Source organism: Atractosteus spatula, chromosome 27 (assembly GCF_055471065.1).
Source record: "Atractosteus spatula isolate fAtrSpa1 chromosome 27, fAtrSpa1.hap1, whole genome shotgun sequence".
In the NCBI taxonomy this organism is placed as follows: Eukaryota; Metazoa; Chordata; class Actinopteri; order Semionotiformes; family Lepisosteidae; genus Atractosteus; species Atractosteus spatula.
Window position 1 is genome coordinate 1,189,347 of NC_142732.1, and position 17,684 is coordinate 1,207,030.

Below are 17,684 nucleotides of genomic sequence, written 5' to 3' on the forward strand. Positions count from 1 at the left end.
GAGTGTGACGCAGATGACCGATAGATAAACTGAGCGATACCTGTTGTTTTGGGGTGAAAGGGGGGGTTGACATGGTTATTTTTTAATACTGCACAGCTTTGCAGCTCAGCCAGGGATCTAGAAAATCCAGGGATCCTGGCAAGGACAAAAAAGATTCCAGGAACAGTTTTAGCTCAATGGCAACAAAACAAAATTGTAACACATTCTGGCCGAGTTTCACAGGAGTAACAGCACGTCCAGGTTAATCGGCAGCGTACTTGTGTATACTGCCCTTCCAGAGAACGCGGCCCATTCCTCCACTTCTAGTGCAGCAAAGGTGACATCTTACTGCATCAAAGACTCCCAGAAAAGGGGAAATACCATAAAATACACGAATAAAATGGATTTATTAAAGTAATTCTTGGAAGTCCCTCTCCATCGTACCGTGCTCTCAAAAGTGCATATTGTCCTTACAAACAATTTTGAACTCGGGGCTGGTTATGAAGTTAGGGATGTTTTTTTTTTTTAAGGCAGATTTCCTTTTTTGAGATGAAAAGCAGCTGGCTATAGTTTCACGAAATTAATCACACCGTGACAGAACAGCATGCTCCACACCAACCTAATTAAGCAACCACAGGAAAGATGTAATTAACATCTCTTGTATTAGGACTGTTGCATTCAGGCCCAGTGCTTCAAACTCCTGGGGACAACATGAGCCACCCTGAAGACTCACTTCCTCCAGCTGACCAAACAGGTTCAGTTCAGGGTTAAGGAAAAATACATCAATTTAATCGGGACAAATACAGGGCATATGAAGACCAGATACAGGACACCCACGGGACTAGAACTGCCCTCTGGTGGCAGGCTGCGCTACACTCGCCGTGCCTGGAGGACAGCCATCAGAGCACAGCACTCACCAGCTCACAGCTGACAGCAGCACGCAAACAGTTATTAGAAAGTAAGAGAGCTGTCCTTGCAGTTTTTACTTTGCGGTCCTCAGGGAAATCGAATCAGGTGTGTCCTCTCCTCTCCATCCCATACCTGTTCTTAGCTTGACGGATTACTACTGCACCACAATAATGAGCCCTTCTCATCTCCCCACCTGCACGTCCATGCGGAGGAGCAGCCCAGGGAACGGGACCCGGACTCGTGGGTGATCCTAGCAAGGAAGAGAATGCGGCAGTGGAAACCTCAGCAGGCCGGGGGTCCGGGGGGCACCGGGGGGCCCCGCTCCTCAGGACAGCCCCCGGCGCGGGCGGCCGCGGCGGGCTCACATGAGCGAGCAGCGCTGGCGCCGCAGGGCTCCCTGGAAGCGGATGGCGGCGTGCACGTGCTTGCAGCGGGTGCAGCCCACGCGCCGCAGCGCCTCGCCGAACAGCAGCAGGACGTGCCAGTTGTACTTGGCGGAGCACTCCACGTAGCCACACTTCCAGCTCTTGCGCACCAGCGTGGAGATGTTGTGCCGGGGGATGACGCGCCCGCGCTGCAGGTCCCGCTTGTTCCCCACGATCAGGATGGGCGCCTCGGCCGTCCCCACCACCCTGCGGGCACAGACAGCACGCACGGCCCTGGTGAGCACTGCTCTTGCTGGCGAGCTCGCGAGCTGGCAGGGCAGAGCCCAGGGTCACGGGGGAGCCGGAGCCTGTCCCAGCAAGCCACGGGTGCAAGGCAGGCAGGCCACACCCTGGACAGGACGTCAGGCCATCACGGGGCAGAAACACCCACACCCGGGCCAGGTCTCCCAGAAGCCAATTAATCCACCAGCATGTTGTTGGACAGAGAGGAAACTGGAGCCCCCGGAGGAAATCCATGCGAACAGAGAGAGAGAGGACAGATACGCTCCGCACAAACAGCACCCAGATCCACAACTGGACCCAGGCTGCTGCAGCGCTGCGAGACAGCAGTGCTGACCACTGCGCCGCTGTGCAGTCCTGCAGGAACACTAGTTTTCAAATGCAGTTTTAGATTTTATTTAAACAGTACAAAAGAGTGGTGGTACGATGCTTACATTTTCTATTCTATTGTTGTGTTGACTGCAAGCTATCAATGCTGCAGTCACTGTTTTTTAAACGGTATCTCTCTGTTCTGCGGATTTTCATATTTCACTTTCATTAACCCGCAGGTCTCTATCAGTATGAAAGATCCCAAAAGCCCTTCACAAATTTAATGCCCCATTCTAACCAACAATACTCTTGGGCACCAATATAATATTGTTTCCATTCCTCTGTGACTGTGAAAGACAAAAATAGCAACACTAATTTAATCTTTGGGCAGAAGGAAAGCAGGCTTTAATAAACCTGGCCAGAACCCACTCTTTCTCTTCTAAGATCCCTTCTTAAGTCCTCACAGCAGGAGTTCCAGCAGAGCATAATAAACTCAGTTACTGTATTGTAGCCCTTTTCATGCAGCTATTCAGCTCATCGTTTTTGGCAGGAGCTCTAGTGACAATCTGCTACTGGGTACACAGTGTCTCTTTCTTCAATCCCTGGGAGAAGCAGACAGCCGACGAAACGTCACTGCCCTTTTCACACGAGCAGCTGGAAGCCCTCGTTAGCATTTGCCACGGTGTCAGAAGACCTCGTCAGGCTTCTCTACGTTGACATTAATTTTTTTGATGAAAATTCTGACGGAAACGTTCGTCAACGACCCGTTTTTCATTTTGGTTAATGAAGACGAAATGCTCATGAAAATAATCCACAATCATTTTCACAAAGACTACATTGCTTTGCATTTCTGTTTGAGTGAATTAAGATATTTACTCTCTGTCTGGCAGTCAGCAGGCTGGCTGTAATGGGTGGTTGAGCACTTGATTTCACTCACAAGTGCCATTACGTTTTAAAGAACACATTTTTATTCAAAATGGAAATGCAAATATTAGAAACCTGTAAAATATGTTACTTTAAAGAAGATGCATTTATTTAAAAACTGAAGAGATCAGACTTGGGAACAAAGTGAAGATGAAGTAATGTGGTCTTTCCCTGTTGTGATGTTGAGTCGGCCCTTCACACCGAATGAGCAATGAATCCATCGTTATGAAAGTCTGGGTGATTGATGAAGGGGTTCTACAAGCTCACCGTTACCTTGTCTCCAGGATCTGCTGCCGGATGGCCTTGATGTACTCGAAGCTGTCGAAGCAGCAGATGTCGTACACCAGGATGTACACGTGGGCACTGCGGACCCCTCGGCAGCGGGCGTCAGTCCACTCCTGCGCAGGAGAGAGGCGAACGGGTCAGGCAAGGAGAAAGCAGCCCCCTGCCCAGGCCGATCAACTGTCCCCCCCGCCTCTCGCCTCACATGAACAGCAATATCTGTAAAACCTGCTGCTGGCTTCAGAGCAGAGTTTGAAGGCATGTTTGAATGCACTATAGGGCAGAGACACAAACACACACTCATAGTTCCGGGCTGTATCTGAAATGCAAGTCCTTCTCTGTCCATTATTCACTCATTCCCTATCTAAATACCATGATCTGTAGGTGGCCTCCTTTGTCCTTATTGCTTGGTTCATGGCATTTCATTTATGATCAATCTTCCTGTCTTTTAGCATTTTTAGCTGACGCAGAGCCTTAATTAAATTCAAAAGCTCTTTGCTGTACGACTGATCTCAATTGTGTCAGCTCCACAACCATGCACAGGCTTTTCATCGGTTGTGATTAACACGGAGAAGGGGCCACTTCATGCAATCAGTTCATTGCTCATCTCATACTGATGGCCTATTAATCAAAGCTGTTAGCATAATTGACTAACTGTGCCGGACTTTGCTACGCGTCAGTGTATTTTATTAATTAACACTAGGCTCTGTGCCACCAGAAACTCATTAGCCAGCCAATAGATCATCGCAACATCCAGAGCAGAACCACAAATGGTCTGAAATCTTGTTTAAGTGGTGCAGTTAAGGAAGAGCTCCAGGTTTCCATGTATCAATGCCTCAATTAAAAGTCCAGATAGTTTAGAATAATTGCCAGCAATTGTTTTAGCAATTGTTGCACATGTCAGCCAAAATCGGAAATCTGGACTCACACTTGATTCTCTCTTGTATTTTAAACACCATGTAAAAAATGATAATAAAAATTGATGAAGACTTTTTTTCACTTTAGAAATATTGCCCACATTAGGCAATTTCTATTACTGTCTGATGCTGAGCGACTGATTCATGCATTTATAAAATCAAGGCTCGATTTCTGCATCTCTTTTTGCTCCTATGGGCTCCTTAACATCCTTCTCAGCAAGTTGCAATATGTCCACATTTCTGAACCTAGGACTTCTAACTCACAGCAGAGCTTGACAACAAATCACTCCTTTACAATGTAAGTCACTCATTGAGAGCTCTGAGATGACACTCACCATGTTAGATCCCTGTGCAAAAAACTGAATGCGTGACATTGACCGAATTCCTTTTAAGCAGTGTCTTGCACCCTCTGTATCAGGACACTGTGACATGCCAGAGGGCGCACAAAAAGCCTTCAATCTGAGTCTTTTAATGGTGGGTTACATGACACAGGACCAATCTCATGAACCTTCACCTGTCTGGCATGTGACCCATTGAGACATTTTCCATCTGGACCGCAACAATGCTGAGACATTCATTGTCAGAAGGTTCACAATGCAGGAAGTGGGCCAGACAAATCCAAGACTGTATCATTCAGATGAAACACATTGCAGCAGTTCCTTCGGTCATCTGCTGCATAAACAATGCAGAACATTGCTTAGTATTCAAGTTTCCGTTGCAGGAAAAACAGCACCGGAACATTGAAAGCTTAGCAATTAACCCAACACACTGTCTAGAACAGTTTTCATGAAGGCAGAAGAAACTTCAATACTGAATATTTGATTAACATGAGAGATCGCAGCACAGCAATCTGTAACCCATACAAATCCAATGAAACCTTTAGGTAACACAGATGCTTAAACGACATGTTCCATATGTGCTTTTATACAGTGCTACTGGTGCAAAATATTTCATGCATTTCATTAGGCATTAAGTGAATTTCACAGCTTTCATTATTAAGCTGTTTGAGCAGCAACCACAGCCTTTTCAGGCTTTACAGGATCTTGTAAGCAAAGTGTTGAATAATTCTTGAGCTTCACACATCTCTCCATCTTCACGGATCCTCGATAAGGCAACAAGCTTGAAATATCCAGCAACTTATGTTCACTTATATGGGAACTCATCCATCCATTTTCTAACCAGTTTATCCAGTATAGGGTCGTGAAGATGTTGGAGCCCATCCCAGCAAGCAATGGGCGCAAGGCGGGATACATCTGGACTGGACGCCAGTCCATCACAGGGCACACAGACACACTCACAACGGGGCCAGTTTTCTCAGAAACCAGTGAACCCACCAGCTTGTCTTTGGACTGTGGGAGGAAACCCATGTGAGCACAGGGAAAACGCACAAACTCCTGTATGAGAGTCTACGGCTCACAAAGGCCGAGAGCGATGCGTGACCGCAGAAGCAGCCTTACCTGCAGCGTGTTGACGGGGAAGCTGGGAATGGCGGGGTAGTCCATGATCTGCAGGTCATGCACGTGCCCGTTGAGAACGGCCGCGGGCAGGTAGACGCGGCGCCCCCTGCTGGGCGCCGGGGCCTCGCTGTAGTCGTTGTAGAGGAAGCGCCGGACGATGGCCGTCTTGCCCACGCCCTGCGCCCCCAGCACGGCGATCTTGAAGGTGGCGGCCATGCCCCCGCCACGCCCCCGGGCGCCCGCGCGTCCCCCGGTCTCCCAAGCCACAGGCCAGTGCATCCGGGTGGGCTGGGTGGGCCGGGCAGCACATAGTCACAGCGGGCCCGGCGGGCACAGGGGGCGCGGCTCACTCCCATTCATAGGCCACAGCCGCCCAGCCCCGCCCTCCTGGGCTCGCTGGGAAGAGGAAAGGGCGCCGGTCAGAGAGCTTGCAGACACAGGCCCAGGAGCAGGCCGAGAGCTCTCCTGACAGGACAGGACAGAGGTCTGCTCTGGGCTCCAGCCACAGACTGTTTCAGTTAGAAATTAGGAACTGCTGCATTAAGGACTGAGATATAGAAGGCAGTTCTCTATAAAAAAGAACTGGGTGTTGTATAGCTAACTACCCAGCCTTGTTTTTGCTAAAATGACTCACTGGGATTTTTGGACAGCACGACCAGATTCTAAGATTAACATCCAGTAACTAAACAAACAAGATGGACCGAATGGTCTGCTCTTGTCTGCAGACTTTCCGACATTCTCATATTCCCAAATAAGTCATGCCCAGGCTATTAGTTTGCTTAACCACTTATTCGCACTACATCAACAAGAAATGTGCCGTTACAATTTTCAATATGTTCCTTGACAGAACTGTTTGAACAAGCCTCTGTGGCTTGTGAAACCTGAAATGGATCAAGCTGCTCTGCAGTGGGACCGGACAGCCCTCAGGGAGACAGTGAGAAGCAGATACCAGCTAAATGTGTTTCTCCTGGCCACTGCTAGCTAGCCAGGCTTTTCATATGCAGATATTAGAGTAGATCAGGAGTGCTCTGTGTGTTAACGAACAAGCTCCTCAGTGACAGAGCACCGCTGTGGAGAGCACGCGAGATTTTCTGCTTCAGCTCTGACTGCTGTGCATCATGCAAACAGCTCTGCAAAATCACAGAACAGGAGCGTTTGTCTCCAAACCTCGGCACAAAGCAGACACGGCATTGTAGTAATAATAATATAGATCATTAATAGAAATACATTGGGAATGTTTTCAGGAAAAAAAGTATTATTCATTTTAAACATCTGTTTAGAAATAATTATATTAGAATAAAAGCCTGCAGCTTTTCCATTTGTGGGGCATGAATTGCATAGAAGCTCATTGTGCTGTTTATGTTTTTTTTTTAATTCATCTTTATCAAGAGGGCCAATACTTCTTGATCCCACTGTAGATGTGTAGCAATAGTGGCTTTCTCTCACCTAGCAGTAAATAAAACCAAAACAATCGCACTAATAAATTAGTAGCCACAGGAGGTTGAGAGCAGTACTGGGAAATTTAGCATCAGGTAGCATGGAGACTGTAGCAGTAGCAGGTGCACAATGTGCTGTATTAGAAGCAGTGCCTATACTGATCGGGGGAGCTGTCCAGAGTGTTAATAATACAGTTCTCGGAGCTTTACTTTTGTTAATTTGCAGCGTGCAGCCGGGGTATCGGGATGCTGTCGACTGCATGATGAAGACGCTCGATGCGGCTCAGGCTCAGAGCCCCGTGTTTCACCGGCGGGGACCCCGGACCCCGCACTGCCAGCACCGCTCGTCACGCGGCTGGGTGATGAAGGCGTGAACAGCCCCCACAGCGAAAGTCTTAACGGATACAACATTTGTGAAGGAGAAGCGTTCACGCTTGAATTCTTCCCCTTTTTATAACAATAAAGATCATAATAATGCACCTAATATCGCCGTCCTTTCCACTGAAGCGGTATCCAGCGGCGTTTCTGGTCCAGTATTTTCTGTGCAAGGTCCTGCCCAGAACTCCAGGAGCCCAGATATCTTCGGATTTCCCAGCCAACTGTAGCACTGCTTTCTTAAGTATTTCTAACCGTTTTTTTTTTGTTTTAAAGTCAACTAAATGAAATAAAACACTTTAAACAGACTTTGCTTGACGTGCGCTGCAGTGCATCGCAGTTAGTTTTTCCACGCAGGCAAACTTAACGCGATACGATCTTTACTCGGCTTCGTAGTTGAAACGCATGTACTTGCCTCGAAAGCTGACTTTTCATTTATGTATTTAATAACGTTACTAGAAATTTCGTCAGGCATCTGTTATTCACCGATCTCAAACGCCGCTAAATTAATAACCCTATCTTACTTAGTTCATTTGAAACGCAAAGCCAGTATTCCGGCTTCCTCGAGAGAGAGAGAGATATTAATTAAGCAATTTTACGCTCGTCACATATTATAAACGCTTCTGTTTGCTCCTTCTTACCTGATAGTGCAGACGAGGGTGGACCGAGAGCACAGTCCTGCAGTGCTTACAGAGGTCTGCTGGTGCACCTGTGCAGCAGGGTGGCGGACAGGCAGAGGGACCCTTTGAAGTTTTCAGCTCTCCAGCTCGGCAGCGGTGTTTCCCGGCGAGCTGCGTTCCTCACGCTGGTGCTGCTTTCTCAGGTGTCTGCGGCGAGGGATGCGAGCGTGAAGACATCCTCGTCTTTCTGCTGAGCAGAAACGCTCGCACGACTGGGTCAAAACGCCCGCCTGGTACCAGCGCTAAACAAAATCAGTATGCGCGCATCGCCCAGTCTAGAAGGATCCTACTAATTATTCAAGGCGGCGCGAAATAATATTGTCTTCCAAAAATGCCAGGCACGCACTTGAAAAGACTCTCCCGATGCCCGAGGTTTAGACAACAGGCTATTTCACTACCACAGCGACTTTTCTCTTTGTCACATTTTGATGCAATCCCCGCTCCCTGTTGAAGGTATTAGTAACTGAACTGCTTGTTGTAATCGTGGGTTATCAATTTACTGGCGAGCTGTGTTCCAATGTGCAATGCAAGCGCGCTACAAAAGACTGTTCACTCACGGTGGGAGATAACGATGAGGATTTGGGTCTATTTATCGGGTTTCTTCACTAGAGGGGACAACTGAACGGACCAGAAATCTAGGGGCCGCGCTGCCTGTGAAGGCGGAAGGTGCGCATTCCTGTAATAACATCGCTGTTGCAATGCCTGTATACAGCCTCCTCGTTTATTCACGCCCAGGACTTCTTGTCCCTCCAGCGGGACAGCACAGGTCCCCGTGCTCCTTGTGCAACAGTGGCTCGTGACAGTGGTGCCGTGGTCACCCTTACTCTCCAGGCCGGAGTGTGGCACCCTGCAGTGAACAGACACGTGCTTGTCCCGCCTCCGGGAGAGGAAGGTGAAAGATCGTGTTTAATGCAGACAAGTGCATCCCGGGGCTGATAGGAGTGACCTGACAGGCTGAAGGAACTGAACCCTTTTCGTCTCGAGTGGAAAAGACTGCAAAGGGGGCCTGATACAAGTGTTCAAAATCCTCAAAGGTGCCGAGCAAGTCCGCCCTGCACATTTCTGCACAAAAATCCGTGAACCAGAATACACAAGATACACAAGAGGAAACTGGAATTGCATTTCAAGCTGAGAACAGGAGGCACTTCTTAACCCAAAGGATTTCAGGTGTGGAACAAGCTGCCCAGCTGTGCTGCTGAAGTTTCATTCAAGAAACAGCTGGATGAGACCCCAGGATCAATAAGTTATTAACTACTAACAGCTGGATGGGCAGACTGGGCTCCTCTGCTTTGTAAGCGTTCTTATGTCCTCAGTTCATCAAAGATATAATGTTACTGTATATTTCATGTGGTCTGTAGGAAAATAGCTTGGTTGCTTAGCTATGACATTAAAACTAGTGACTCAGTGCTGAAAAGCCCACAGGACTTCAGCATAAACAACGCGTACTTGTACCTGTGCACCAGTAAGGCTACAGCACAAAACAATCTGCCTCAGAAGGAATGTTTCTCCCAGAATCTTCTTGCAAAAAGAGGTGTGATATTACTGCCTTGACTTTGTCATACAACTAAGACAGGCAACAGAAAACTGCATGCCCTCACCCCTTTACTGAAAATCATTCCAAAACCCGAATGGCTCCTGCTGTGCAAACTGGAAATTGATATGTGAGCCAGGCCATTCTGTTACGGCAAGCTTCGGAGTCAAATAGCTAGATATTTCACACCCTGACAAAAGGCAGGCAATGCCCATCTTTGTGCTGCCTTCGGGAGATGAGATAAGATTTTGGGAAAGAAAAACAATCTCCTCCAGAGTGCATCTTGCATCTTGAGAGAGCAAATGAATCCTGCAGAATGCAACACAGCGCTTGTCTTTAATAGCCATAGAAGCACAGCACACACCACTGCCAAGGGGCAGGACCGCAGCTGTAACTTAGCAACCTTGCATCCGTGCTCCTTTGTTGCCTAGCGACCACGTGCTATTGTACACACTTGACTCCCAAGTCTCATCACATTAACGGTCCTTTAACTTTGCCATAAACATGCACAAACAGGGTCCAAAAAAAGGGATCAGATGAGCCTCCACAACAATTTAAAAGCCCATCCTACACCATCTGAGAAGGAGCAGGTGGAAGACTTCCAGAATCAAATGTTCACTCCAGCACCACTGTTGCATGTCTTGGGTCTAACACAAACACCACAGTGTGCCTAACCTGCCCATCAGAGACTCTCCACAGAGGCAGCCCTTTGACATCATGTGAAACCTGTATGCAAATACTGATGACGTTTCTTTGTAAGAGAAGACAGAGCTTCATTCAGGTGATCTCTGCCTGAGGAGGCACCAAGTGCCAGGCCTGAATCCAGGGAAAAGTGATTAACTACTTATACAAGTAAATGAAGTCCTGCATTGAGGACGTCTGTTGATAAGTGTACCCAACAACAATTCCCACAGGATGGGAAACGTGTTTTCAAATGATTTGGGAATGTCAGTGTTTAGTTTTGTGTGTCACAATGTGGAATGGCCAAAGCCTTGTCAACTTATTCAAGCCATAGGAGCAGTTAAAGTACTGAGAATCTCGGAGAGAAGATCAGGCCTTGCAGCACTGTTGAGGGAAAGGAGTGATCCTCCTTCTTCTTTGTTTGCTATGAAGTGCAAAATGGTTGAAACGATTCTTCTTTTCCCTGCTTTAAAATTAAATTTCCACTTGTCCACATGGTCTGGTCTCCTGCAATCGGCTCAGCTCTCACAGCTCTAGGTTACAGAATACCAGCATAAAACAGGGGTTTTGCACAGCTGACCACATCACCTCCACCTCCAGTGTCGGACGGTCAGGAAAAATGGTGGCCTTTGCCCCCCATTCCCCATGGGCCTTCATGGCCTGAAATGGGACCTGCCTAGCTACTGTGGAAGAAAACCTATGCAAATATGGGGAGAACTTACAAACCAACCCAGAGAGCACCCCAGAAACTGAACCCAGGACCACAGCGCTGGGAGGCAGCAATGCTAACCACTGCTCCACCGTGCTGCCCTGTAGCAATACGGGTGTTTAGTATCTTCACAAGCGACCAGCTTACACCTGACATCACAATGAGTAAGCTGCAAATAGTCACAAGCCACCCGGGGGCTGAAGAGCATGGAAGTGGTAATTATAAGCAGAAGCAAAGGTTAATGTTAGCACTATGGCCCAATTGCACTTTGACAGATGAGCAGATGGGAACATTATCATCCTCCATGCAAACACCTCTCCCTCTCTCTTCTCCCTTCTGTAGTCTACTCACTACGCCTGTTGACTTTCCAGTGAGGACAAGGACTGCGCCTGCTGCCAGAGTCTGCACGTCAGTGCTACAGTCATGCTTTGATTTCAGGGTTGGCTGTGAGGAGCAACTATAAATAAAAGCAACAATTGTTCCTATTATTACGGAGGTAGAAAATACAGATTTTCACCCTCATTTTCAGTAAGTGCTTTATCTTTTTAGGATGGTGGTTAAGGGGAGCCCAACCTGGTAGGCACAGGGCAGGGACTACACCCTGGACTGGATGTTAGGATGTCACAGGACACACACGCACACTCAGGCACATAAGAGCAATTCTATGACGCCAATTACCCTGGACAGCATGTCTTTAGACAGTGGGAGGAAACTGGAGCACCCGACCAAAAAGTTTTATGTAATACGCCAAAAAAACAGAACAGGATACTTCTCAATCTTATGAGATTTCTTGGATTCACAACTCAGACCAGACTGCCTGCTGCTCCACATGACTAAGTAGGAGCCTGTAATAAATGGAAACTGCAGCACCAATCACACCATAATTAAGGAATAATTGGTAATGATGTCACAACAGGAGGATGTTTCTCTCAGGGAAAAGGCTGCGTTAATGCAGCTCTATCCTAGAACATAAACACCCATCTGTGAACAGAGCTATGTGGACACCCCGACTGGGAACACCAGCAACTTTCAGGGGCCATGGTAGGTCAGATCTACTGGAGTGCAAAAATATCATATAATAAAGATAATTTTTGCAAAGAAGAACAGGGTGCCCAGCTCATCGAGCTTGGTAATAGCCAACTGACCATCCCGTCATTTCTTGAAAGAAGTCATTGGCTTCAACCAAAACTCTCTGGGTAGAGATGTACCTCCTGGTCTTTGTATCATACCACAGACAAAAGTCTAGAACAGAATACTCATTTTTAAAGTTAATTTTCAAGACAACATTTAAAGGATGAACTGAAGAATAAGATCTTATCGTGTGCATGTAGTTTAACTGTAAAATTAAAGCTTCTTTAATCAATTTGGCCACAGTGGGAAAGATGCATCTGGTCAGCATTTGGAAAAATCAAGGGGGAAAGGAGACGACTTGCATTTCCTGCAATATATAAATTTGCAGGTCTTGAATCTCAAAGTTAGCTTTAAAAAGATGTAGAACATGTTACACTGGCGCACACTTGTATTCTGAATTGGTGCAAAGGTTAAAATAAACAAGTTAGCAGAACCCCTTTGGAGTAAAGTACTAAAGTATTTTGTCCATGATCAAAAAAATACAGAGGTGAGGATTTCATCTGGGAAATTGTATATGCTGTGAGATGCAATCCTTTGCTTGGAACAGCTCTGATGGAAAGTCCAGATCTCACCCTATTGGCTATCTAGGCCAAAGCGATAACTGCTACTCACAAGTGTTAGAGAAGGCAACGTGTCACGAGGAAGATACTCCCTTCTACAGCACTCCTTTCAGACCTTACCTGCCATCTGGCCAGCAGGTACAGGCAGGCTGGACAGAACTCAAGCTGGCAGTCCAATTGGTGCTTGCAAGGGATCCGAGATGTCAGAACCAGGAAAAGACTTCACTCAGTCCGGGGTCCAGATGTCTGAGGTTCGAGCCTGGGTTGTGTCATTAGGCAGCTGTTAACTAAATAGGCAAGGTTGGGATTAGTCGAACATACTTTCACATTGAAGAAAGATATGAGATGTGAAAAAAGGGTTAACTGATTTCTTTCTACACAAAGACTTCTTCTGGTACAAAACATTCCATGACTGAGCACTTTTGAGTTATGGCAGGGATTGGAGTTAACTGATAAGAGATTCCCTAACTATGGGAAGATGAGGCCAGTCATTCAAAGTGTTCAAGGTCCAGAGAATGTCCGAACACACGTGACCTCCCCCCATTACCATGGTAACAATTTGCGTCAGAAATGGCTGAAGTTTGTTATATAAACTGGAGCTCTGCACCTATAAGCTTTAAACAATTCTGAATGTACTGTTCCTTGCATGCAATAAAACTCACTTGATCAGCTCATCTCGGGGTCCAGAACTTATTTGTTACAACAACAACAAAGATGTGAAGCTCCTGACCTGCCTGACATCAAGAGGCTTGCCCAATCAGTGCCTCCCTGCTTCATCACATGATGAGTGACAGGTGGGCATGTCAGAGGAGCACTGCTGCTAGTGCTCATCTCCTTGCACGGTGTCATAGCTGCAGAACTGATTCTTAGAAAACCAAAGTGACTGGGTATAAATATAAACAATACAATCTCTCATATGTAATCACTCAATCAGGAAGTCAAACGACTCTTCATTTCACGCACAGCCATTAAAGTCAAAGTTCTCAACACCGTCACTCTGAAAAAACACACAGGCACAGGCAGTTTCCTATAGACAGGACAGTTTATTGAAAATGGCGATATAGTTACACATTGGTCATGGTTATAAAACAACGTCAAAAAAGGTATAGGCAGCAGGTATAAGACAAGATGAGAACGAGGCAAACCAGGAGATCAAGTAACACGCAAGAGCAGATGGGAAGAGATCAGAGCCTCTGCCATGTCTGTGTGTGACTTCTCAAGTTAATGCATCTGTTCACAGCTCACCCATGACCTCTGTCAGGTTCCACACCGCAGTACAACACCGGCCAGAGAACCCCATCTGGACAGAAAGTGTCCACACTCGGTGTCTTCAGTACTCTGCAGCCACCCAGGCAGGGCAGCTGTGAGCCAGGATGAATACTTAAATGAGTTTAAGAAGAACTGACCTAAAGCAAGACTGACCAGATTTAAAATATTCTAAAAATCTAAAATCATAAAAAGGCATGTTTCCTTATGTTGGTAATCTGATCCTGAACACTGTGCACTAAACTGTTTTGAATATCTGCTGGATGTAATGAAATTACATCCTGGGTTTACGTCATGCCCAGCAGAGTCAAAACATTTTTTATTCCAATTTGGGAAAGAAAGGAAGATGAAACCAGAATTCTCTCTTCTGTGATGGGCTGTGCACTTGAATACAGACGTTAGGAATCCTATCAATGAAAAGCTCCAAACTGTATAAATGGGGTTCACAGGGGAACGCCCTTGTGTTGTGGGTCAGCCTGATCCTTCCCAGCCAGCTGTGCGAGTTGAACCCCTGGACTTATAGCACGGAAATAAGAATTTTAACAAAAATCTAAGCTAGGCTCACAGGAGCATGTTCACATGCAGGCTTACAGGCACATAAATAACAATGGCAGAAAGACAGGAGGAGTTAGGTCACACGTTACAATCTGTACCTTATGTGTTCATTTTTTTATTACGCTTAAGTCTGACATCTGTATACTTCACTACGTCCATCAAGCAAATTTTTTTCATTATTTTCATAAGTGTATTTTTTAATTATATAGATCACATTCACGTTGGAGGACTTGGTACGAGGCCACTGAAATCTCATGCTACTTTGAAGCCCAGATCTAGAATAACAAACACTACTGGTGAACATATGCACACAACCGCCCCACAGACCCTTTGGGGACCTTTCTCTGAAGTGCTCCCGACTCAGCAAAGAGACCCAAGTTGCTTAACACATCTGTTTCAATACCCTGGACCTTGATCTACAACATTTCCTTATGCTTTAAGCACAGAAAACAACACGCCATTGAATTGCATTCTGGATATCTACCATTGACTGGACAAAGTATGATACTGCTGAAGACAAAGGGTGAATGCAGACGGAAGCATTAAACCAGCACTTGACACTTGGCAACTCGCTAGAGTGCAATCGAACAGTTAATATTTTGGCAGGATACTGAATATTTCCACTCAAAACATCATTGGTGCGTTTGACAGCAAGGCCAGGAAGGACAAGTCTCTGAGGGTGCCTCTGGCGCTCTGTATGGACAAGTCCTTAGTGAAGATGAAAAACTTGATTTAATTACGGCAAGACTCTGAGCTGAAGTTTTACATTTGCAATTGCAACTGAGAAAATTAAGAGGGGGAACCCAGCAGATGGAGAGAGAACCAGATAAACTCTTTCCTGCTATCTACACGAGACAGTGAGACAAGATCCACTCATCCCTGGAGAAGCTGTATTTGGATCCTACTCGGATCAGAGCTGGAATGAATCTGGAGATTTTCACTTAATCACACCCCCCCCCCCCCCTCCAAACGAAGCCAGGATCACAAAAGAAACAGCACCCCAAGCTCAGTCGGGACCCTTTCCAGGAATTCATTCTTGAAACAAACAACGGGAGAGGAAATGGAGGCAGATGAGAACGGAGATGAGACTGTCCTCTCAGCCTTTCAGCTGTATGAGCGATAGGCACATGACCGCACAGCAGGTAGGCAGAGGACTCTAGTATTCAATGCAGTTTTCTGTTAATCAAATGTGTGATCAGCTCTCTTACGAGCGCTTGCTTTATGCAACCTGTTGTAAAACTGGCACCCAGATATTAATTGCAAAAGATCTACAGTACTGGAATGCTACACTGGCAGTAGAGTATTCGCCTAGCAATACACAATGAAGTTCAATCTGAGCAAATAGTGCTACTTCCTCACCGGCCTCGTTGAGGGGTCAGGACTGTGATCAAAGGGGTGAGAACTTCAGCACCAGAATCACCGAATGCTCCACATCTACCTCTGACACTACAGAGCTGGGAGGGAAGCTGGCACAGTCGCCTGAATGCTACTGCAGAGGGAAAATGAGGAAGGATGGGAAGGACAAGCTAATGGCAGCAGGCCAGGAGCAGGGCAATGCATCTGTATTTACAAGCCAGTGGAAATCATTAAGAAAAGGAAAAAATAAAATCCCCCAAAAAGACACATATAGAATAAAAGATGACACATACCTGCATAATCACAAAACAGCTACTTTAAACAGTGGTATACACAGTGGTTAAGAACACTAGTAAGAATAAGAGAGTGGTTCATATCACCCGTCTTTCTGTGGTTTCACTCCTGACTTGCAACAAAATGCACTCATTTGCATCTGCTAATTCCCCACTAAGCACATAAGAGCCACTGGCACCTCAGAGCCCAGACCAGCGCAGCTCTTCTCTTTCAATGTCTCCGGGTGTGCGCTGGGGGCTAATATTTACTGATTACCTGAATTATTGTAAGCGTCCGAGCGAAACCTGGCAAAACAGAAAGACAGAAGAAAAGAAAAAATGGACGGCGAGACTTGCGATCAAAGGGAGGAGAAATAACAGAACAAACTGGGAGGATATCAACTACTCCTGCATGGGCATCGCTCTTCCAATCACAGTTCACAGCGCACGTCTGTTCTTAACTCTCAGTGCCTTGTGATAAAGGAAAGAGAAGTAGAACATAAAAAAAAAAAGATGAGAGAAACGAGTTTGTTCACGGTCTCCACACCCCCCCCCCTCCGGCAGGTGGGCTCTGGACGGCTCTAGTTCTTCAGGACGGAGTCGTACACCTGGTAGACGTACTGGGAGACCTCAGGAGCGCGGCACTTCAGGGACAGCTGGGACACACAGAGAGACAGGAGTGGCGTGAGCACCAGCGGCACCGACCTGCCAACGCAGAGGAAATGCGCAATGCGAAACAGCAGCCTGGCCTGCGGGGGGGGGGGCTGCCACAAAACACACTGCAAACACAAGACTCTCAGGCTCAGAGGTCAGAGGTCAGAGGGCACAGAGCAAAACCCAGAGGTTAGCAGCCGCCTCACGTCAGTTCATCTCTTTCGCTCTGTAACTTATTCCAGTCGGCGGGCTTTCCAGTCACCCTTGACTGCGAACAGCAGGAATCACGGCAAAAAAACCAAAACAAAACGGCACAGCATGAGTCACTGGTTCCACAACTGTACGAGGATGAAAGCAGCTGCAGTCATTTCCACACGTAAACAGGGACAAGCTACAGGGCTGATGGGGACACAATAAAAATCTGCAGGTAGCAGAGCAATAATTATTCAGTGAAAACTAAACTTCAGGTTTTCCCCCGTGTTCTCCTGTAAGGCTCTAAAGGTCTGAGCCCAATAAGTGCAGAATTCTGCTTCCTATTAAAAATCAATTAGGGTTTAACTGACAGGAGCACCAGCCAGGACAGGCATGATTACCACTGGGGGACTCAAGGTAATGAGGCGCCAAAGCAATTAAAGAGCAGATGCACATTAAATAATTTGGAAGGGGAGGTCTCAATCAGCGAATTTGCATATTCAGACAATTACAGCTACAGAAGTTGAGGTTTATTAGTAAACTCCAGTAAACACTTCTCATTGCTGTACTGCTTAAGCTTAGAATGTCTATTTCAGAGTTGTCCACTCAAGAGATGCATTCAGGGAAAGGAATGCAGCAGAATTTTATTCAAATATTTTTAGTTCTGGGATGTGGGGACATACAGTAGTGCTTGGCAGTATTGATAGGTCAACCTAGAGAGTTAAAACATGCTTAGGTACTAGAGACAAAATTCACAATTGATCTTTGAGTGGGATATGGATCATTCATTTCAGTGAGCTGAAATACACGTGACACGCCAGGGCATTTTCAGTGGAGGGCACTA

At 46.6% G+C, this 17,684-nt stretch overlaps 2 protein-coding genes across 5 annotated transcripts in view; both read right to left on the minus strand.

The window, feature by feature from the left end:
• Positions 1 to 367: 367 nt before the first annotated feature.
• Positions 368 to 8,734, minus strand: rasl10b (RAS like family 10 member B). Its single transcript, XM_088906625.1, has 4 exons — positions 7,895 to 8,734; positions 5,443 to 5,838; positions 3,060 to 3,184; positions 368 to 1,520 (listed from the first exon to the last, which is right to left on the minus strand). The coding sequence occupies exons 2-4, from the start codon at positions 5,719 to 5,721 to the stop codon at positions 1,250 to 1,252; spliced, it is 675 nt and encodes a 224-aa protein (XP_088762751.1). The 5' UTR covers positions 5,722 to 5,838; positions 7,895 to 8,734; the 3' UTR covers positions 368 to 1,249.
• Positions 8,735 to 12,695: 3,961 nt separating this feature from the next.
• Positions 12,696 to 17,684, minus strand: part of ap2b1 (adaptor related protein complex 2 subunit beta 1) — a 40,303-nt gene continuing 35,314 nt past the window's right edge. For 3 of the 4 annotated variants that reach the window (XM_088906624.1, XM_088906622.1, XM_088906621.1), the window contains one exon: positions 13,569 to 16,650. In XM_088906624.1, coding sequence (XP_088762750.1) covers positions 16,576 to 16,650 — 75 coding nt within the window. In that variant the 3' untranslated portion in view covers positions 13,569 to 16,575. Of the gene's footprint in view, positions 12,833 to 13,568; positions 16,651 to 17,684 lie in introns of those variants that run through there. The other variant, XM_088906623.1, reaches the window with a different exon arrangement.

What these genes read in the sequence shown, in the direction of transcription:
- rasl10b (XM_088906625.1), bottom strand. Translation starts at nt 5,721, where the DNA reads ATGCACTGGCCTGTGGCTTGGGAGACCGGGGGACGCGCGGGCGCCCGG. An exon ending in TCCCCGTCAACACGCTGCAG is followed by an intron (nt 3,185 to 5,442) that starts GTAAGGCTGCTT and finishes TCTCCTGCGCAG; the next exon opens with GAGTGGACTGACGCCCGCTG. An exon ending in CAGCAGATCCTGGAGACAAG is followed by an intron (nt 1,521 to 3,059) that starts GTAACGGTGAGC and finishes CTGTGCCCGCAG; the next exon opens with GGTGGTGGGGACGGCCGAGG.